Source organism: Podarcis cretensis (assembly GCF_951804945.1).
Source record: "Podarcis cretensis genome assembly, chromosome: 16".
Classification (NCBI taxonomy): Eukaryota; Metazoa; Chordata; class Lepidosauria; order Squamata; family Lacertidae; genus Podarcis; species Podarcis cretensis.
In genome coordinates, this window is record NC_137186.1 from 32,051,732 (window position 1) to 32,074,162 (window position 22,431).

General features: G+C 45.7%; 1 protein-coding gene across 1 annotated transcript in view; it reads left to right on the top strand.

Moving 5' to 3' along the window:
• COMT (catechol-O-methyltransferase) overlaps positions 1-13,169 on the top strand; it is a 29,270-nt gene extending 16,101 nt beyond the window's left edge. The window contains exons 2-5 of the mRNA XM_079957161.1: positions 3,809-4,097; positions 7,803-7,996; positions 11,631-11,762; positions 12,957-13,169. Of these exons, the coding sequence (XP_079813287.1) occupies positions 3,809-4,097; positions 7,803-7,996; positions 11,631-11,762; positions 12,957-13,136 (795 nt within the window). The 3' untranslated portion in view covers positions 13,137-13,169. The remainder of the gene's footprint in view (positions 1-3,808; positions 4,098-7,802; positions 7,997-11,630; positions 11,763-12,956) is intronic.
• The last annotated feature ends 9,262 nt before the right edge of the window (positions 13,170-22,431 follow it).

Consider the following 22,431-nt stretch of genomic DNA (forward strand, 5'->3'; position numbering starts at 1 on the left):
GTGGCATCGTTTGGTGACACCTTTTCGCCGTGTTTGCAGCCTGTGTCCGATCATTCACCTGACATTATGACTCGCCTGTTAGAATATGTTAAGATAAATTACAGGACAGAAAACAGAGGAAGATGGAAAGGAATTGCTGAAACAGTTAATTGGAATACAAAAAGGGAGGCGTGAGGAAGTCGATGAAGCAAGTGATTGAAAGATAAGATTGAAAATATTGGATTTTTTAAAAAATTGTTCTTGTTTTGTTTTGTTAATTCAATGTTCTATGTTGTGTTTCTGTTTTTGTTTTTGGTATTGTATTATATTGTTTTGTTTAATTTTTTTTCTTTTCTTTTTGTAATCTTTAAACTCTTAATAAATATTATTTTTTTAAAAAAAGAGATTATGACTCGCCTGTTAGCTTAGGTAGTGAAATTGTGATCCTTCCTCGCTGGTGCACCACGAATCATGTCGCATCTAAGCAGATGTAAAACTGTGCATTCCGATTGTGGAATGCTTTCCCTGGAGAGACTTGCTTGGTGCCATCCTTACATGTCTTTAGACGCCATGCAAAAAACATTCCTCTTTACCCAGGCTTATGGCTGTTAAATAATCTATGGCCTGTGAAAGTGTGTGAGGAGGACTTTTATTATTATGATTATTTTACTATTAGGGTATCAGTCAGTATTCTTTTTGCTATGTCTTTATTACATTTTTAACATTGATGTTTTGTAATGTCCTCCTAACGTTGCACACCACCCTGGGATCTTTTGTTTTTTTGTATGTTTTTATGAAATCATTTTTATTTTATTTTACAAATATAGAATTATAACAAGCCAAATACTCTGAATCTCAAGACTTCCGAATCCGAGACCAGGGAGAAGAGTCGGTGGAAGAAGATTGGAAGAAATTTAAAGTTTATTTACAGAAACATTGTAAAATTAAGGAATGTTAGAAGGAGGCTGGAATGAAGTTATGTGGCTTTAGCAGAAATATTATAAAGGATTAAGTAAAAATAGATTGTTAATGGATGAAAGGAGGAAAGGTAAAGTTGCATTATATTAAGATAAATTATAGGATAAAAATTGGGAAAGATGGAAAGGATTTGCTGAAATAGCTAACTGAACTAGAATACAAAAAAAAAGGGAGGTGCGAGGAGGTCAAGGAAACAAGTTAATGAAACTTAAGTTATGGGAAGGTTTGTTGTGTTTTTTAATTGTTTCTATTTTTCTGTTTTTTTTTAATTATTATTATTATTATTATTATTATTATTATTATTATTTTCTATTCTCTTCTTTTTTTACCGTGATGTGTTGTTATGTTTTTGTTCAACTTGGAATTATGTCTTTTTCTTTTTGTAACATATAAAACTTTAATAAATATTATTTTTTTAAAAAAAGACTTCCCCCACCCCCTTCATGGGTCCTATTGTCAGCATTCACAACTGCATATTATTCTGTGCTATATTTTATATCAATCCATGTTGTCCATAGTATTTGTTACATTACAAGTGAGATTAAAATCCTTTTGATAAAGGGTGGTATATAAATTGAATAGATGATGATGATGATCATCATCATCATCATCATCATAAAGCCCTTTTCTGAGTATGGGAATGGGAAACCGAAAGTGGTAAATCCGACCATGCCTGGTAGGATTGCTCTGTAAAATAGCTAAAATAGGCACGCATAGAATCTTGGCTTAGGTTTCATGGAACAGGCAAAGGCAAACTGGGCCCTCTAGCTGTTTTGGGACTACAATTCCCATCATCCCTGACCACTGGTCCTGTTAGCTAGGGATGATGGGAGTTGTAGTCCCAAAACAGCTGGAGGGCTGAGTCATAGAAGCAGTAGCCTCAGTCTCCTTAGACGACTAGCTAGTTATAAAACCTTGCCTATGATAGAGTGGACCTTTCATGCCTGGGTTCCCTTTGTCTCTGTCTTTGATAGCTGGACTGTATTAGAGGCTCTCCTCCTGAATTTTATTTCAATAAGAAAATGTGAGGGAATGCTAGCAGTTTGGGAATCATCCTTTTTTGGAGGGCTTGCAAAATAACAACAGCAACCACCTGTGCCACAAACCAGATTGGATGAAAACTCGTATCGGAGTGCTCTGTAAATTGATAGCCATAGTTTTTAATGTACTAACCCTTTATGCTCTTCCACACCTGTTTAATTAGATTCTTATAGACTTTTATATATACCTTCTGTTTCAATACTTTTTAGCTTTCCAAAATGTTTTACAGTTTTTAAATGATTGTACCCCATCCTACTTATCCTGGTCTACGACCGTAATAAAGATTTGAATTTGAATTCAACAACAACAACAACAATAGTAATAAACTTAGGTGGGGACAAAAGTGGTGGTTTGCGCCTCTTTGCCTTAGCAGCTTTGCTGAGACCTTTTAAAAATGTTTAGTGTTTTTTAATCTGTGTTTTCATGATAACATTTTGTATAGTTGGTTTTAATGTGTCTTGTGGATTTTAGCTGTGGTTTTATCCGCAGTTTTATGATGTACTCTGTCTGGAGAGCTCATTGACTGATGTATTAATCTTTCAATAAGATAAATGTTCCATCTTAAAAAAAATATTTATACCAAGTTTAGCGCACCAGCTCACATTAACGAGGCCAGGGGCTGTCAATACACCCGTCTCAGCTTAAACATACAAGCCGAAATACGCCAGCTACCTTGAGACATATCCACATGAAATATACATTTATAATGCAATGGTAGTCAGGTCCTCAGACCACTGCCTGGTTGTAGATTGTGGGTGATTATCTTTCCAGTGCAAGTCACATGGTGATCATAAGTGTTTGCAGGAACTGTCGGCCCCGATTAGCTCAGTTTCTCACTCCAGTCTTAAATTCAGTTATCTACATTTTGCAGCAGTTGTCATTTTTTAAAAAACAAACGTCGTGAAAATTCATCAGCACTTTCTCCTAGTAGACACCTTTTTACATGCAGTTTCCCTCGTATGCATTTTTTGTATGTCGTTTTCACTAATATCCTCATTTTTATGCATACCTTAATATATGTATCTTTTGCAATCATTGTTTAGTCAGCACTGCAAAATTCAGATGAGTGCAAATTATGAAGGATGCAATGTTTCGGTTCACGTGTTGTTTCGGAGAGCACGCATGTGATAAATCCAGCTTTCTTAAAAAAAAAAAAAATTAGATTTTCCACAATTGTAACAAAAACCACAAAGCAAAATAACACACAAAGACAAAAAAATAAACAAATAAACAAACTTAATTCTTTGAAAATCCCACCTTTTTACACCTCTTAATTGACTTCTAGTCCCTCCCTTTGAGTTTCCTTATAATTGAATGTAACAGCTTTCCAATATCATTAAACTAAAAATCACTCCAATTAAATCCATTTTATTCACTTTTCTTAATAGTCTAAATCCCATTTATTTATTTATATCTTATTCTAATCCTAGGGCTATTTGGTACTTTCAAGTAGTTTTTAATTTTTTATATTACAATATTAATTCAAATAGTCCTTGAATTTCCTCCAGTCCTCTTGAAACTCCTCTTCTTTCTGGTCGCGGATTCTTCCAGTCAGGTCAGCTAGCTCCAAAATGTCCATCATCATCATCTGCCAATCTTCCACTGTTGGTAGTTCTTGTGTTTTCCAATTTTTAGCAAGTAATATTCGAGCAGCCGTTGTGGCATACAAAAATAATTTAACATCTTTCTTGGGCAGTTCCAAACCTATTATTCCAAGAAGGCAGGCGTCTGGTGATAAATCCAGCTTTCAATGTGTTCTGAAATGGATTTCTTCCCCATCCCTAACTGGTTGCCTACCTATGTCTTCCAGATGCTGGAAGGTTGGATATTGACCATCCTGGTATCTGTCGGTGTCGGCTCCCTCCTGTTTATGGTGGCGCTGGTGATCCTCCTCAGAAACAACATCCATGCTACTATGTTCTGGAATGAAATCGTGCTAGAGAAAATCACCAACTTTGTCATGGATCAGAGCAAAGAGCAGCGGATCTTGAACTCTGTGTCCTACAATGCCGTCAAAGGGGATCCTGAGAGCGTCTTGGACTGCATCGACAACTACTGCTCCCAGAAAGAGTGGGCCATGAACGTAGGCGATGAGAAAGGTAAACGGGTGTCATGGACGAGTTGGATGCAGAGGAAGGGTGGGAGGAACCAGCTGGGGAACCCCCAAAGGAAGAAGGCCCAAAATCCAGGGAGTGGTGGTGGGATGACAATGAGTGGTCAAAGGGAGAAGACTGGGAAGAGGAGGTCTCGAAGGACGAAGAGGTAACAGGGCTTAGTGAGCTGGGATGCAGAGTCTGTGGTGCAGTCACAAGTGTCTCTCCCTCCTGCTGCGGTGCAAGCTCCCTTTTCCCTGGTCTCCCAACGGTGTGAAAAGAGGGGAGGAGGGGTTGGCTTCATGCAGACACAGTCTCTGATTGCTTGGGAGAAGCCCTGGAGAGGAGGGCTGTGGGGAGATGGAGACTTTCAGTCTTGGCAACTGATGCGTAAGACCTCCCAGAGATGAGCTGCTGTGCTCCTTAGTCCTGACACTCAGCCAAGGGATAATTGTGCTTTTGCTTAAAAAGAGTCAACTCCAACTTTGAGCGGTGTGATCTGCTGTCGGTTCGCTCTTTCACAATGGGCTGGAGCTCCTTTAAAGTTGGTCTTTGGTCGCCACCAAGAGATGTGGAGATGGCTTCTCTTTAGAATATAAAGAAAGCCTTGCTGGATCAGGCCAAGGGCCCGTCTGGTCCAGCATCATGAGCAACCCAACCGGAGCCGGAGAAGGGGGAGCAGCTGCAGCCGTTCCAAGCCTGGAAGAAAGGTACAGGATGTTGGAGGTTCAGTTAGCCCTGCAAATGGCTAGGCTTGAGGAGAGGAGGGCTCACGATGCAGAGAAGGGAAAAGCCACCCAAGTCTCGAGGAAGGTGCCGGGACTGGTGCAGAAATTTGGGGGTGATCCCAGGAACTATCAAGCCTTTAGGACAGAAATGCAATATGCCCTTAATCTGCAGTTTGATGATTTTCCTGATGAGGAATCGAGGGTGGCGTTTGTGATTGGCCATCTAGAAAAAGATGAAGGGCGTTGGGGACGCACACCAGCAAGGGACGCACACTAATAATAAATTTTATTTATACCCCGCCCTCCCCAGCCAAGGCCAGGCTCAGGGCAGCTAACAACCAATAATAAAAACAAGTTGATTAAAATACAATTTAAAAAACAAGATTAAAATACAACATTAAAACATTAGGATGCAGCCTCTTCACAGGAGGAGAAAGGAAAAAAAAAGAGGGGGAGGGAATCAAACTGATTCTAAGCCAAAGGCCAGGTGGAACAACTCTGTCTTACAGGCCCTGCGGAAAGAAATCAGATCCTGCAGGGCCCTGGTCTCATGAGGCAGAGCGTTCCACAAGGCCGGAGCCAGTGTTGAGAAGGCCCTGGCTCTGGTTGAGGCTAATCTAACTTCCTTAGGGTATTGCTATTTATGGACCTTAAGGTCCCCCGTGGGGCATACCGGGAGAGGTGTACCATAGAGAGAGCATACCACTAGCCTTCCTTGTGATTCCCAGTGTCAGAGCTGCCCGAGGTCCCAGCTCACAAAGGACCAACGCCAGTCCGTTGTTATATACAAAAGTCTTTATTGAAGTGCAGTTTCGATTTCAAAGCCGCGGCGCGCAGCTCTACGTCTTAAACTCTAGACCGCTGAAGCTCCGTCTGAATCTCCACCCCCCAGACACCAGTTTAAGACTCTAGCCTTGCTCCACCTCTTCCTTTGCTCTTTCCTCCTCTGGGTCCGCCTGTCCGCTGGGGTCTTTCCCTTTCTAGACTCTTCTGACGCTGAGTCCCCTGAGTCTTCCCCCTGCCTCCGGCGGGCTTTAGGACCTGGTTCCCAATCCGGGTTTCCTGCTGTGCATTCGAACATGGCGCGCGCGCCCAGCCGGCAACCTTCCTCCTGACCGTTACACTGCTCCTGTCACTGCTTCCCCCCTCGGGGGGGCTAGCTGGACCTGACTTCCCCTCCGTTCCCTCACTCTGCGATGGAGGCGTGGCCACCCCTGATTCATCTTCTCTCCCTGCTGGAGGAGAAGCTGGCCCTGATACATGGGACTCTTCCCCCCCACTATGCTCTGGTGGAGGAGCTGGTCCTGATCTCTCGCTGCTGCTTTGGGAGTCCCCACTGGCCCCTTGTTTCTGGTGTGTCCCCCCTGGGACCCCCCTTGCCCTGGCCATCGGTGCCCCCCTCTGGGAATATTCTGATTCGCTGGAGAAGCTCATGGAATCTCTCGGGCCACTTTCATACTCCCCTATGCTGCCCTCAGATTCTTCCCCTTCGCTCTCCATTTCCTCTCTCCCCTGTGCCTCTGCTCCTGAGCCCCTGACACCCAGCAACTGGCCTTCAGAGGCATTCTGCTTCCGCCAATGAAGGCAGACTGCCTCCAGACAGCCTTGCATTTAACAACGTGCCTGGTAGCCACAGCCGGCCAGGAATTCCATGCAGGCACATCCTTACAATTCCATGCAGGCCATTGAGACACCTGGTGGAGAAAAGACCAATCTCTTCATTTTCCCATTGGCAGCCTGCTGCATTTTGGTGCTGGTGGGACACAGGTGGCGCTGTGGTCTAAACCACAGAGCCTAGGGCTTGCCGATCAGAAGGTCGGCGGTTCGAATCCCCGCAACGGGGTCAGCTCCCGTTGCTCGGTCCCTGCTCCTGCCAACCTAGCAGTTCGAAGTGCAAGTAGATAAATAGGTACCCCTCTGGCGGGAAGGTAAACGGTGTTTCCGTGCACTGCTCTGGTTCGCCAGAAGTGGCTTAGTCATGCAGGCCACATGACCCGGAAGCTGTACGCCGGCTCCTTTGGCCAATAAAGCGAAATGAGCGCCGCAACCCCAGAGTTGTCCGCGACTGGACCTAACGGTCAGGGGTCCTTTTACCCTTTACAGGGGAAGGGGAGCCCCAGTTCATTTTGAGTATATAGCAGTGCCCCTGGGCATGGATAAAAGAAGCTGGTGAATGCATTGATGCAGGGGATGAAGGAATGCAGTGTATATTTATGTGAATGGATGGGGTTTTTTGTTAATGAATGGGACTGATAGGGGATATGAATGGAGGGTGGTGTTGTGATGGGAAGGACAGAGAGAGGGGAGGAGTGACTTTGGCCCCACTTACCAACTGCATGCATCCCTATAATAGCCCTTTCAAGAGGTGAGGATACATGTCAGGATTTGGCTCATGGCAAGGAAAATATTCTCCCTCTTAGTACCCAGAACAGTTCTGTATTACCTGCCTTGCCTCCTTGTAAGATGTGCACAATTCAGTCTCGAGCTATGGTCATCGCAGATTGAAAATTTCAATCAGAATGTAACCTAAAAATTTTAGGATATGGCATTTCTGTTCTAAACATCAACAAGTCAAACTCAGACAAATGAAACAGATATAACAACCGACAACAAAAACTCCAATGCATTCTGTTCTTAAACAATATTAAACACTTGTTAATAAAGCATAAAGTTGTACATTGTCCTGTCCGTTTCTCATCCCAGTGCCTCCATTTTCAAACAGAAGCACTGCCTGTTTCCCCCCTCTCTCAGTCTCTCACTGTCTTAGTCAATTTCACTGGGTATACCATGTCCCAAATTCTCAATAGCTATTCAGTGGTAAATCTATACATATGATCTTGCTCTCAGGTACCCTGTCTCAGACACCTCTACTGTAATTTAGAAAAAAAGAAAAAAAGGCAGTTTTTAGGGCTCTTCTGTCAACTTATCAGGTCTCCAGGCCTATTAATCGAGCCCTGCTAAAGTCAACACCCTCCTTTTCCAGGTGTGATCCTAGATAAGACCGTTGAAGAGGCAGATCCTACCATCGCTTTGGAATTTGGAACGTACGTAGGCTACTCGGCCATCAGGATCGCTCGCCTTTTGAAACCAAACGCCCGTCTTCTTACCATCGAATTCAACCCTGAGTTTGCCTCCATTGCCAGAGAGATCATCGAAATTGCTGGACTCAGCGAGAAGGTACTATCCGGCACACAGAGAGCTCTGAAATGTTTGTCAGCAGCAAATGGATGGTGGTCGCGGCTCTCTGAGAGAGTCGTTGTTTTTAATTCCATTGAATTGTGGAGTTGATCAAAGATCATCTGGTCCAAGTCCCTCCCAACGCTCCCACAGCATCCCTGATAGGTGGCAACGCTCTGGGGCATTGTGGGAAATTTAGATGGCAGACCTCCACACCAGCCGTGCTGCTGGAAATTAAAATGTCAGGCCCAGTGCTTATTGGATTGGAAATCAGGGCATCTGTCCATCAGTCCTGGTAGACCTGCCTAAGGATGTGGGTGGATGCCAGGCCAGAATGAGGTAGGAAAGGGAAGACGCAAACTATACATTTGAAACATATCCGACACACATTTAAAGCACGATTTCTGCACTATGGTTACCAGATTTTTTTCCAATGAATCCAGGGACACTTTTTTTGTGTGTGAAGCTGAGTAGCAACAGGGAGTCAGTAGTGGGGATGTTGAGGCAAATGACCCTGGTCCCAAGCACACATGCATATTGTATAAAGGTGCAAAGCCCTTCTTTCGCAGCCTGTGAAACATAAATGCCCAGAGTTTTTTTTAAAAACTGGGCAACGGTGCACCGCCCACCCGTGAGTCCCGAGCCCTTCCTGATCTCCTTCCTCCTTCCCCCTTTGTTTTAACAGATCAGGGGAGGCTCGGGAGTCACGGACAGGTGGCCGTTGCCCAGGAGAGGCCAGCCTGAGAGTGCAGTTGGCTCTGGCTGGCTTCAGGAGCTGCTCGCTGCTTTGGTGCAGGAAATATGGCAGGTGCCACGGCAGCGAGCAGCTCCTGAAGCCAGCCAGAGCCAACTGCACTACCCGTCTGGCTCCGGGCTGCTGAGGCTGCCACGTTTCCCGGGGACAGATCTGCAAATCTGGGGACATTCTGGGGACAGAATTTGTCTGGGGACAGATTTGCAAATCTCCAGGAACTGGGGACATCTGGTAACCCTATCTTAGACTACATATCCGTTTTGCTGCTGAAATGGAGCGCACACTCTGTTTTGTGATCAAGGATGGCGAAACTGTAGCTCTCCAGATCTTTGGTGGACTATGGCTCCCATCGTTCCTGGCCATTGGCCATGCTGGCCAGGGCTGATGGGAGTTGTAGTCCACCACTTCTGAAGAGCCACAGGTTCCCCATCCCTGCAGATGATTGGGGCAGATCTGGGTTTGACTGGGGGGTAGTTTGGCCCTGAGTGACCCTTGACCGAGCTGAGTTGTTGGGAAAGGCCTTGCTCTTTATTATTTTGCCCTTACAGAAGAAACAATTGCAGCCTCATAAACTTTCCCGGATCATAAGCCAAGAGAATCACTAGTTCCCAGCAAAGGTCATCTACTTTATAACTACACAGAGAGAAAACATTTGGGGAAGAAATAACCAAGCCAGCTTATTATGCGCACACAAAACCCAAGTGACCCCCCCAAGTCGTATTTGACCGAAGCATTTTTTGTTGTTTACAGCAGGGCAATTCAACTGCTTTGGTGGCTGGTGCGCAATGGGACTGATAGGGCAGAAGGCAGGGAGACCAACAGTAGGTGGCGCTGCAGGCAATGACAAGCAGAGCCAACCAATTCTAGTTTTGTCCCTGCTGAGTTCTGCAAGGGGTAACACTGAGACGAAGGAGGAAGAAGCTGACAGAGGCATCACTCCAACTTACTCCTCTTGGATTCGTTATAAATAAGGAGGCAGGTGCATGGGGGCTGGTTGAGGGCAGTGCCCCCTAATAAACCAGCCTCTACTGCAATGGTTTCCAAACTTTTTCAGGCCACTGCCCTTTGGCTTCATAAACTCATCCCCAGTGCCCCCTGAAGGAGCGTCTCCACCCCCTCATTCTGCCTGGACACTGAGGTCCAGCTCCGAGGGCCTTCTGGCAGTTCCCTCACTGTGAGAAGCGAGGGCCTTCTCAGTAGTGGCACCCGCCCTGTGGAACGCCCTCCCCTCAGATGTCAAGGAAATAAGCAACTATCTGACTTTTAGAAGATATCTGAAGGCAGCCCTTTTAGGGAAGTTTTTAATGTTTCATGTTTTATTGTGTTTTTAATATCCTGTTGGAAGCCACCCAGAGTGGCTGGGGAGGCCCAGCCAGATGGGTGGGGTATAAGTAATAAATTGTTGTTGTTGTTGTTCCCCATAAAAAGCATTCTTCAGAACAGCGGTTTGCACAATCCGCTATGGAAGATAATAGCACAGTAAGTTTCAAAACAGTAGCAATCAATTGCACATTTATTCAAGGTCCAGTTAAAATGATTTAGTTTAATTTTCAGCTGTGGACCACCCACTTTGGCCCTCCTGCTTTCAGCGTCTAAAGCATATCATCATCATCATCATTACTAATTTATTAGTTGATTTACTTCCGAAAGTGACTCAAACAAGCCACTAAATCTATGCAAATCAACCACAACTACTTGAAACTCTTCAAACGAAGAGCTGACTATTGCTATTATTGTAATAATTTCTTAGTTGCTTTACTGACAACAAATGACTCAAACGAGCCACTGAAATGTTTAAAAAGTATGCCAATAAAAGGCAGGTCTTTCATAACCTACCCCTCTAAAAACAACCACAAGTGCTTAAAACCCTACCAGTTATGAGCTAAAAGAAAAGTTTTTGCTTGGCGTCTAAAAATAGATAAAAGGTGGCCCCAGGTGAGTCAGCCTTGGGGAGAGCATTCCGCAGTCTATCCATAGCATACAATCTTGGTTCTGTATCTGGGACTGGCTCTGGGGCCTGGGGCAAAGTGGCCTCTTGTGATCCTCCTCTTCTCTTGGTGGGACCTGGCGGGTTTACCTGGCGTTGGCGAGAGACAATGGCACCATTTTAACTCACACTAGCTGCCCTTTTTGTGGGACACGGGTGACGCTGTGGGTTAAACCACAGAGCCTAGGGCTTGCTGACCAGAAGGTCGGCGGTTCAAATCCCCATGACGGGGTGAGCTCCCGTTGCTCGGTCCCTGCTCCTGCCAACCTAGCAGTTCAGAAACATGTCAAAGTGCAAGTAGATAAATAGGTACCGCTCCGGTGGGAAGGTAAACGGCGTTTCCGTGCGCTGCTCTGGTTCGCCAGAAGCAGCTTAGTCATGCTAGCCACATGACCCGGAAGCTGTACGCCAGCTCCCTTGGCCACTAAAGTGAGATGAGCGCCGCAACCCCAGAGTCGGCCACGACTGGACCTAATGATCAGGGGCCCCTTTACCTTTTTAGCTGCCCTTTTGATGTCTCATATTGCCCAGAGAGACACTGCCTAGGGCAGGCTTCCTCAAACTAAGCCCTCCAGATGTTTTTGGCCTACAATCCCCATGATCCCTAGCTAGCAGGGCCAGTGGTCAGATGATGGGAACTGTAGCCTCAAAACATCTGGAGGGCCTAGTTTGAGGAAGCCTGGCCTAGGGGCACTGTGGAAAATTTAAAATGGCCGCTGGACCCAGCCACTAGATGCTGCTCACTGTACCAGGTCAGGGAGGAGGGATTAAAGGGGGCTCCAGAAGAGACGTCAGCAGTGCCCCCCCAAGTTCAGTGAGGCCCCAAAAGCTGCCCAAGGAAGGCGGGTACTGACGCTGAACCTCTCTGTAACACAGCTCTTCTTTGCTTTCAGATCACAATCATCGAGGGCCATTCTCAGGACATCATCCCACAGCTGAGGGAAAAATATCAGGTGGACAAGGTCGATTTTGTCTTTCTGGACCACTGGAAAGAAAGATACTGTCCCGACACCATCCTCCTCGAAGTAAGTTGGAGCGATGCCTCTCTGGAAATTAAGAGATTCCATATTCCTGGTGTGGACCACACGCAGCGGTCTGAACTCTCATGCGGCCTAGAGCCTGCTAGATTTTGTCTTTCATTTTGGTCTTCTGAAAGACCAAAGGCGATGGGAGTTCAGAGCACCTGGAGTCAAAAACATCTGGACGTCACCAGCTTGGGGAGGGCTGAGGTAGACTGCCTTGCATCCTTTGAGAGGGAGAAGCTATCAGCTTGCCAGTTAGGGGCCTTGCATTCATTTAAGGAGTCCCATTTGTTTTAGCTATGAAAACAAATGGGAATTCAAATGAACGAGTTCCAAATGAAAATTACCTTTGTTTTTCATTGGTTTCTACGGGGATGAAAACAGTGAAAGAGTTTGAAGCAGGTGTAAAGGGCACAGCAAGATTTTAGGAAGCTACCAGGGGTGGAGGGTGTGGGAGAACAGTCAAACTGATGGAGCTAAAAATGGGGTCCACAAAATGGGGTCCTGCCCGCACCCAGCAAAGGGAAGGTGGTATCATCACAGAATGCCTAGAAAACACAGAAGTTAGAGGCAACAGAAGTCTGGCCAGGTCTCCCATTCAAGCCATAAAGTGAACAACAAATGGAAGTAATGCAAAAAGTACAGTTCAAGCCAGTGTAGAAACAAAACAAACTTGCCCAGCCCACTTCCAAACTTCCACATTTCCACTTCCAACCATATTAGATAAGAGATGGAAAGAAGATGAAGCCCCTCCCAGCGAAGAATGGCAGATTAAGTTGATGGATTATGCCGAAATGGCAGAAATGATGGAAAGAATCAGAAATCAGGAAGACCAAAATCTTAATAAGGAATGAGGGAAATTTATAACTTATCTTAAAGACCATTGCAAACAGTTAAAATCATTAGTAGGATTGGAATATCGCTTGTAGTTTAATGGTGAATTTTGGACACAATGGAGAGGTAAAAGATTTGGGTTAATATAAAAGATGCGGGAGGAAATGATTAACAATAGGACCCACAAAGGGGAGGAGGGAAGTCCAAGAGATTCCTTGGAATCTCGTTTTTATGTGGTAGATCTTCCGAACATCTTCTTGAAGAACTTCTGGGATTCTTCAAAATGAAGTAAAGACCTCCCTTAGAGTGGTAGGACCACTCTCAAGAGAGAGCTAATCGTCTATCTCCTGTCTCTTTTCTCAGGAATGTGGTTACCTAAGGAAGGGCTCCATCCTTCTGGCGGACAACATCGTCTACCCGGGGGCTCCAGATTTCGTCAAGTACATCCATAGCCACAAAAACTTTGACTGCACTAACTACCCCTCTCACCTGGAGTACATGAAAGTGGAGGACGCAATGGAAAAGGCCGTTTACATGGGATGAGAGTGAGAGTGTTAAAACCTTAGTGTCAAGCCACTGCTTGTATGTGTGAGCACACACTGTAGTCCTGTCTGTGGGTCGGCGTTAGCTTTCTGTAGTTTTGGGCTTGTGGTTAAAGCGAATTTGTCACAGTAGAAGAAGTTGCAAAGAAGGCAGGTCAACAGGAGAACAAGGAAGCTTCTGTTATGGTCAACTGAGACCCACTGAAATGAATGAACATGGCCAACCTAGGTTCATTGATTTCAGTGGGTATACCCAGAGTAGACCCTAGCAGGATACAACCCCTTGTGTATAAATAGGCTAGGCAGCTAAGGATCCATGGGCAGTTTTGTTACATTTCCATTTTAGCGAATGACCATTTTCATTGATGGCCTCACCTATTGGATGTTCTGCTTTTTACCCAACAATGCCAAAGCCCTGTGGCTTGCTTTGTGTTTCTCAGCCAAACAAGACCAAATTGCCTTTGGAGACAGACATAAAAGGGGCATTTCTAGGGGGGGGGGGAATGGGGGAAAGCAATGAACAGTCAGACCTATCTTCTTCTTTCGCAGCGGCCAGAAGCGACATGAGAATTGCAAACTGGGAGGCAGAGTCTGTTCCATAGGAAGCAGCAGGGGCTGGAAGTGGCTGTGACAAGACTAGTCATTGTGCTGCAAGCCATATATGCACAGTGCAATTTAAGCTTACAAATTGGTCCATTTCCTGCCCCTGCTGGTTTTGGAAAGGAGAAATGGGAGCCCCTTCTGTCACTTTAGTCGCCTTCCAACATGTGGAAGGCAATGTTTTCCCCCTTCCCATTTTGGAACCCTGGATTCGAAAACAGACTAAGAATCTCAACGCACAGAAAAAGTTTTCAGCTTCATGTGGTCATATCCCACAAGTTTGGGGGGCGCTGACTGAAAGAGCAGTGGAAGGTAGAAGGTCAGAGCACTTGTACTTGGCCCCGTTCCCTCCCTCCCGGAAACCCTACTGGGTTCCTACTGCCTGACAAGAGCTTCTTCCTCTAAAGCCTTTAGAATGTGGATAGACTGGCAACCTGGAAGGTGTACTTTGGCAGGTCCAGTGGTTCAGCAAATCCACACTTTTACTGGACCGCTGGAAGCCTCAAAACGCAGCTCTCTTCGAAAATCCAGTCTTCTCTGCATTTTTACACCAACCAAAAATAGCATAAGATAGATAAGATAAAACTTTATTCGCATTAGCCAATGGCCATAGCAACAGTAAAGCACTACAGTATACGCAGAAAGGGAAATTTGGTATAAGAGCACAATTAAAAGTCCTGAATCAGCCGTCAGTTAGTGTCCCTTATTCTGATTGCCCCTGCTATGAACCTAGCAACCTTTGCTGTTATCTGCTCATTTTGATCTGATAGAAGAAAGGACATTGTGGCAGTGGTTGAGCGCCCTGGGATGGTTAGTACTAGTGGGGTGATGATCTCGTTCCTCAGGTCTTTGTAGAGAGTACAAGACAGGAGGACGTGTGCCGCTGTTTCGGTGCTGCCATCTCCACAGGGGCAAAGACATTTCTCAGGCGAGATCTTTTGGAATCAACCCTCAAATACTGCAGATGGCAAAACATCCAGTCTTGCAAGTGTAAAAGCACATCTGTATTTTGGGATAAGAAGTTTGTCAAAAATAGCATATATTCAGCAAGCGTGTGTGCAAAAATGGGTACATTAATGAAAAGAACGTTGACAAATATGTAATGTTACAGAAAGTGTGTCATAGAAGAAATGGGCACAAATAAGCACATCTGCGCATGCTTTTATTAAGAGCTTCTCCCCTCCCTATTACATGATTGCTGAGGGTTCACCCTCCTGCTCATGGTTTTCTCATTTACCCTGAAACTGCCTGTTGCTTATCAGTTTTAAAAGTCAAAAAGAGTGTTGGTTTCTTAGGTTGAAGATATACCACTAAGCATATACCAATTGGGGCCACGTACACTGTGGGACACGAGTGGCACTGTGGGTAAAATCTCAGTGCCTAGGACTTGCCGATCGCATGGTCGGCGGTTCGAATCCCCGCGGCGGGGTGAGCTGCCGTCGTTCAGTCCCAGCTCCTGCCCACCTAGCAGTTCGAAAGCACCCCTAAGTGCAAGTAGATAAATAGGTACCGCTTTCTAGCGGGAAGGTAAACGGCGTTCCGTGTGCTGCTCTGGTGCCGGTTTGCCGGAGCAGCTTTGTCACGCTGGCCACATGACCCGGAAGTGTCTGCGGACAGCGCTGGCTCCCGGCCTCTTAAGTGAGATGAGCGCACAACCCTAGAGTCTGTCAAGACTGGCCCATACGGGCAGGGGTACCTTTACCTTTACCTTTACACTGTTGTTGTCCCCACCCTCCTGAACAGATTTTTGAGGGAATTTGGACAAAATTACCTCCCCTGTAGTGCATGGATGGGGTATCTGGTGGTCTTCTGAATGGTGTCAGGACCTCCCAGCTCCCACCAGTCCCAGCCAGCATTCCCAATGGTCAGGGAAGATGGCAGCTGCAGCCCAGCGACATCTGAGGAGAGGTTATACTGCTGCCTTGTAAACAGATTACATGAAAAAATAAATGCTTGAATTTATGGTGGGTCCTTCGTCTGAACTGATTGACGATGACCTTCAGGGTCCCTTCCAACTCTCTTTGATTCTATGAATTCTTACAACGTTGTAGTAATTGCAGAAAGAGAAGCCGCTTCTTTCTACTAAAGGCCAAGAATGTGCAGATGACAAAGACCCTGATGGAGGTGTAGCTGTTCTTCACTTTTATCTCTTTGGGCATTGCTTGTAAACCAAGGGAATCCTTCCGGAATGATCCGTGGGAAATTCATGTTGCTGCGGTTGATAGCCGTGCTCCCATTTGTTGAGCTGTCGTTTGTGTTCTGCACTGTAAAATTGCTGAGTGATTTCCTCACTTTCCAAGGTGAGAGGGACCAAAGCAGAGAGAGTGATGATGTATCTCCTCAGAGCTTTCAATAAATCCCCTGGCTGTGTACTCCCTGTTGCAGGTCCCAAAGGGTGTATATAATTCAGATTTATAAATAAAAAATAGATTTACCCACCCACTCAAAGAGAACCATTTGTGTAATTTGCCATTCTTGCATCACTCATGCCTGTACTCTTTTATAAATTATCGACGTTATTGCAGACGCACTTGTTTCATTTCTTTCCATGCTGCCTTTAAAGATGCGCCTATCCCTGAGGGTACATATACACACACAGTAGTAACGACTGGTACATAATATAACAATCATAAACGGACTAAAATTTATAAGCAAGATGAAGAACAGCCACTGAGGGGGGAGGGAACCCCATAATTGGTTAAGAATTAAAACTCTGACAATTTTTTTTTTAATTATTTGCCAATCATTGAAAAGATAGCAGGTGGGACCAGGTGAGCATTCCTTGGGGGAAGAATTCCCTAGATGGGGTGCTAGCAACCAAGAGGGCCTCCAACGATTATCGGAACAGGAGTCGCCAGCCTTTTGGGGCCTGTGGGCAAATGAGGAATTTTGAAAAGATGCTGGAGTTGCTGCTCAGAAGATGGCTGCCATGGAGGTGTGGCATAACTACATAATGGCTGCTGCCAGGTGTGTGGCAAAAGACAAAATGGCTGCCATATTAAAAGCAGCAGAAAAAGAGGACCACAAAACATACCTCCACCAGTGTAGACAAGACACCCCTGCAGTACATAAGCATATGGCTGCATTTGCTTACGCTGAAAAGCTCTTTGCTCCTCCTGTTCCGAACAGGAGGAAGAGTGGGTGTCCAGTCCAGGCATCCGGCAAAATCAGATACAGTCATACCTTGGGTTACAGCCACTTCAGCTTGCGTTTTTTCGGGTTATGCACCCAACGAAACCTGGAAGTACTGGAACGGGTTACTTCTGGGTTTTGGCTGTCACGCATGCGCAGAAGTGCCAAATTGCAACCCGCATGTGCGCAGACGCTCCGCTGCGGGTTGCAAACGTGCATCCCACATGGATCACGTTCGCTGGGTTTATTTATTTATTTATTTATTTATTTATTTATTTATTTATTTATATTGATTTGTATGTGCGCACACAGACAATAATTATTATCTCATATTAAAAATTGGGAGAGGGTGGCTCTTAGTACAGCCCTCCAGTGTACACTAGAGTCCAGAACTGTGGAACCTTCTGGAAAAAAATATATTTCCGAGGTTTCATGGCTCATAACACCACTCTGTTTTGGAGTAGTACCAGTGCTTTTTTTTTTCCCTGTGGGAATGCAGGGGGGGGGGGGGGCTCATACCCCTAAACATTTTGTGAATTTAACAGGAGAAGAAATTCGCTGTATTTATTTTCCCCAATTTGAACTGTATTTTCTCTCAGTGGTCATTTTGTTGAGTCAAAATGAGAGTATGCCTAAACATTTATTTAGAAAAAGAGCACTGAGTTATACCATAAAATCATATATCAATGGAAAGATAATTTAATGAAGAATGTAATGCAATCACTTTTATGAAGGATTATTTATTACAACAGCAGTCATAAAGAAGAAATGTGAAACGCACAGAAAAAAAATGAGATATACAGGTTAAATTGCCGTGTTGGCACTTTGCGATAAACAAGGCAGGCTGTGACCCTACCTGCCTGTCTGCGGACTGTCTCGCCAGAGTGGTGCATGCTGTAGTTATCTCCCGCTTGGACTACTGCAATGCGCTCTACGTGGGGCTACCTTTGAAGGTGACCCGGAAACTACAATTAATCCAGAATGCGGCAACTAGACTGGTGACTGGGAGCGGCCGCCGGGACCACATAACACTGGTTCTGAGAGATCTGCATTGGCTCCCAGTATGTTTCTGAGCACAATTCAGCATGTTGGTGCTGACCTTTAAAGCCCTAAACGGCCTCAGTCCTGTATACCTGAACCCCCATCGTTCAGCCCGGACACTGAGGTCCAGCGCTGAGGGCCTTCTGGCGGTTCCCTTGCTGCGAGAAGCCAAGTTACAGGGAACCAGGCAGAGGGCCTTCTCGGTTGTGGCACCCACCCTGTAGAACGCCCTCCCACCAAATGTCAAAGAGAACAACAACTACCAGACTTTTATAAGACATCTGAAGGCAGCCCTGTTTAGGGAAGCTTTTAATGTTTAATAGGTTATTGTATTTTAGTGTTTGGTTGGAAGCCGCCCAGAGTGGCTGGGGGGACGCAGCCAGATGGGCGGGGTATAAATAATAAAATTATTATTATTACTATTATTAAAACTTTTCAATGGACAATAAAAAACAGAAACAAGACAAGAAGAAAGAAAGAATGAAAACGAAGAAAGCAAGCAGAGAGAGAAGAATAAAGAGAAAGAAAGAGATAAGTAACAGTGCCTTCCAACTATTCCATCTGTAAGTTGGGCCTGCAAGAGTTCCTCTTAATAGTCCAATGTTCAATACAAAGCAGCATCCAGTTAGCTGATGTTTTCCCAGCGTTCAATCCAGGCATTGCCCAAATGGACAGAATCAAACTTCCTGATGAATTCTGATTCGGCAGTTGCATATTGGAATACAGGTGGCGACCATTTTCGGCACTCCCAGTGGACACGCGATCTGGAAGAGGGCACAACAGGGTGGAATGGGGGCATGGCGTAACGGAATCCCTGCATGACATGGTCACCACTTGTATATCTTTTAAAGCTCCTTTCCTGTTGTCTGCTAACCACCTCAGCTTTTACATCTGTCAACTGCATTTATTCAAATTGCTGCACAGTAACAAGAGGGATGCAGTCAAAGACCCGCCCCCCCCCATTTGCACTCTACATTTAAAACAGTTCCATATCACTTTAAACAGCCATTCCCTCTCCCAAAGAATCTTGGGAGTCACAGTTTGTTAAAGGTGCACCAAGTGTCATGAGGACCTACAATTCCCAGAGTTCCCTAGGAAGAGTGGTTGATTGTTGAGCCACTCTGGGAATTGTAGCTATGTGAGGGGGTGTAGTAGGGTGTCTTCTAGCAAAGCCACTTCCGAACTAGAGAGGAAGTGGGGTTGCGGGCTTCACGCCCAGCCCACATGCGCGGGGGCTGGTTTGCAGCCTCCGCGCGATTGAGGGAACTCCCGGTCGTGTCATCGCCCGGCCAGCCAATCAGCTGGGTGGGTGGGTGTGGCTAGCGCTATTTAACTCTGGTGCAGCTGGGGGATCTCCCTCTTTGGCCGCTTCTACACTCCGGTTGGTAAGGGGTATTGTTATGCAGATGAGAGTGGGGAGGATGTGCCATCACTTCCCTAGATATTGAAGGCTGGTCCGTTAAAGGATTCTGGGGGGCGTGGCCCTGTCCGAAGCCTATGGAGGTGAGAGCCCAAGGCACACTCCCGAGCAGTGACCCCGGGGGAGCTCCTAGGTGATGTGCATCAGCAGGACTCCCTCTACTGGTGGTTAACCCTTGCTGGTCTTCAAGCATGCAGGCTGAAGCCGGATAGACAGTTAGGACCAATGCCTAAGCCAATACCGCTCATTAAAAGGTAATGGGACCCCTGACCATTAGGTTCAGTCGTGACCGACTCTGGGGTTGTGGCGCTCATCTCGCTTTACTGGTCGAGGGAGCCGGCGTACAGCTTCCGGGTCATGTGGCCAGCATGACTAAGCCGCTTCTGGCAAACCAGAGCAGCGCACAAAAACACTGTTTACCTTCCCGCCGGAGCGGTACCTATTTATTTACTTGTACTTTGACGTGCTTTCGAACTGCTAGGTTGGCAGGAGCAGGGACCGAGCAATGGGAGCTCACCCCGTCGCGGGGATTCGAACCGCCGACCTTCTAGTCGGCAAATCCTAGGCTCTGTGGTTTAACCCACAGCACCACCTGCGTCCCTTTCATGCCGCTCATTACTTGTAACCAAGAAAGTTTTGGCCATTTTTAGCCCATCAACCTTAATACTGGTGTCACGTGTCGTTGTTTCCTCTGGGGGAGGCGGGAACTCGCCACGCAACCCTCAGCACCCTTTACAAACTATAGTTCCCAAGGTTCTTTGGGAGAAGCCATGACTCTTACAAGTGGCACCTCAGTGTTCTAAATAGTGCTGTTGTGACCAAATTGTGAACAAATCCTGAAAGGAAATGCAAGCCACGACTCAGACACAATTCTGAAACACAAAAGTTTTCCCTTCACAAGAGAAACCAAAGCTACTCCAGTGACTACTTTTGGAGCACACGGCTGATTCTGTTAGATCCCCACCCCTAATATAAGGTTAGGGCCCTTATATTTCATGCTTGTGATTCCCAGGATAACCTTTGACCTTTGGGACTCCATTCTCCAATATGCTCAGGCTGTGATGGGCTCCGAATGAAGCCGTTCTGACAGCTGGAAAAGGTCAAGATGCAGAAATACTGCAATTTATTTCACTTCCATAGCTCTCAGGCAGCATCTATGGCTTATGGGCATTTTAGTCCACCTGGGAAGAGGGGGGAAACCCTGGAAAAAACCCTCCAGTGGAGCAGAACATTGAAGATGTTCAGCAAGCATATCATGATGTGCCAATCTCAACTTTTTCTATGGCTTATTTCTGTGGATCATGGCATAACTTGGTATAAAAAAAGACTCCACAACCTGGAACAATTTTGACCTTGGTATTGGTCTTTATCTTAAACGTAACCTGGAAGGGATGAATAAAAGTTCTCACGACCTAATACTTAATGTAAATATCAGCACACTAATCCTGTCCCACCAGCAAATATTATTTTATTTATTAATTAAATTTATATAATAATATCTGGTATGAAAGAATGGTTTGTACACATAATATAATCTTCTTCCAAAGGTAAACTCATGATTCGGGAAACATACAAGACAGCTAGTTAAGTCATTTCTCACTAAGGTCATGTTCTTTCAAACTGGGTAGGGTAAAAAGAAAAGAAAAGCAAACAGGAACTTGTAGGAAATAAACAATGGAACAAAGGAATAAAGGGGTTACAGCAGTGTACATAACAATGCATATATCTGTGAGCGTAACATACAAAAATTACTATTATTAGGCAAAGTTGCATTAAAAAAAAATGTCTCTGAGGAGAAATTCGCACTAAAATGCTGATGAATTCTCATGAGGGCTTTAAAATGAAAACCCAGATGGGGGTGGTAATGTGGAGAACTTTGCTTAAGACTGGAGAAACTGGAATGGACAGATTTGCCCACTCCTTAGCTAGCGACACCAGAAGAGATGCTGTCCCACCAATCACTACAGGCATCCGAGGCCAAAGATTTCGCGCAGACCAAAAGCAAAATAACAGAGAACACAGGAATTCGTTCCAGGCATTGTTTATTGAAAACACACCAAATTGTTAACCTACACACCTGCTTCCAACAAGCATTCTACTTGTCTGTGTTACGGAAAGTTCCTAGAATAATATCAATACATTCGGGTTATGTTAAACATTGGTTCTGTAAAGCGTATAATCCACCCCCACCCCTCCCTTTCTTGAATCTTAAAACCAAACCAGTCTGTTTATAGTACAGTTTAAATACAATGCAAAAGGACTCCCCGGCCCCAGCCCTGCGACCGCCCTCCCCCAGTCTAAACCAGAGCGACCACCTTGAGGAAGAGTACAGAAGCACACATTGTTGGTTTTAATTGTCTTTTCTTTCTCTCTCTTTAAATTCCACTCTTTTTAAGGGTTTGGGTTATTTCCTTCCCACCCCACCCCACCGTGAGAAAATTTTAAGGCACATGATTGTTTACAAACACATTGGCTACTAATTCGCCAGGAACTTGCTGGGGTTGAAAGCGGCCTCCACTGGATTTGTGGGATCCACATGCTCCTGCCCCCCTGCGACACAACGATCTTACATCCACTTAAAAGTCTGGGGCTACAGCTGCCTACCCCCAAAAGTGCTTAGCGCACCCCTCGTCTTACGTTCCAAAGACACAAAAGCCCAAACGGCCGGGTGGCGATTTAAAGAGATTCCCCTGTGTGGGGGGTGTTATTGTGGCAGATGCCCCTCAGAGGCATGAATTGGGCTGCAAAGGTGCTGGCCGCAAAGGGACATTGCTGAGGCACGCCACTAAGGTCCAGTTGACACACACGTGCACCAATGCGCTCATTGCTTCACAACTCGCTGCATGTAGCATGGTCAGGGACGATGGGCACTGCAGTCCCTCAACATGGCTACCCCTGACAATGAATGTTGGCGACGTTCGTCTGTGTCAAACAAACACACTTCCTGCGAGTTAGAAACGAGTGAGCAGGTTGGGCCAGAAACTTTCTACCTTTGCTGGAAGAAGAGGCTGGAAGGTCTACCTATCAGAGATGCTGGCAGAGGTGGCCCTGGGTCTTTCAAAAGTCAGCGGTCCCCGTGCAAGGCCACAATTTGGCACACACA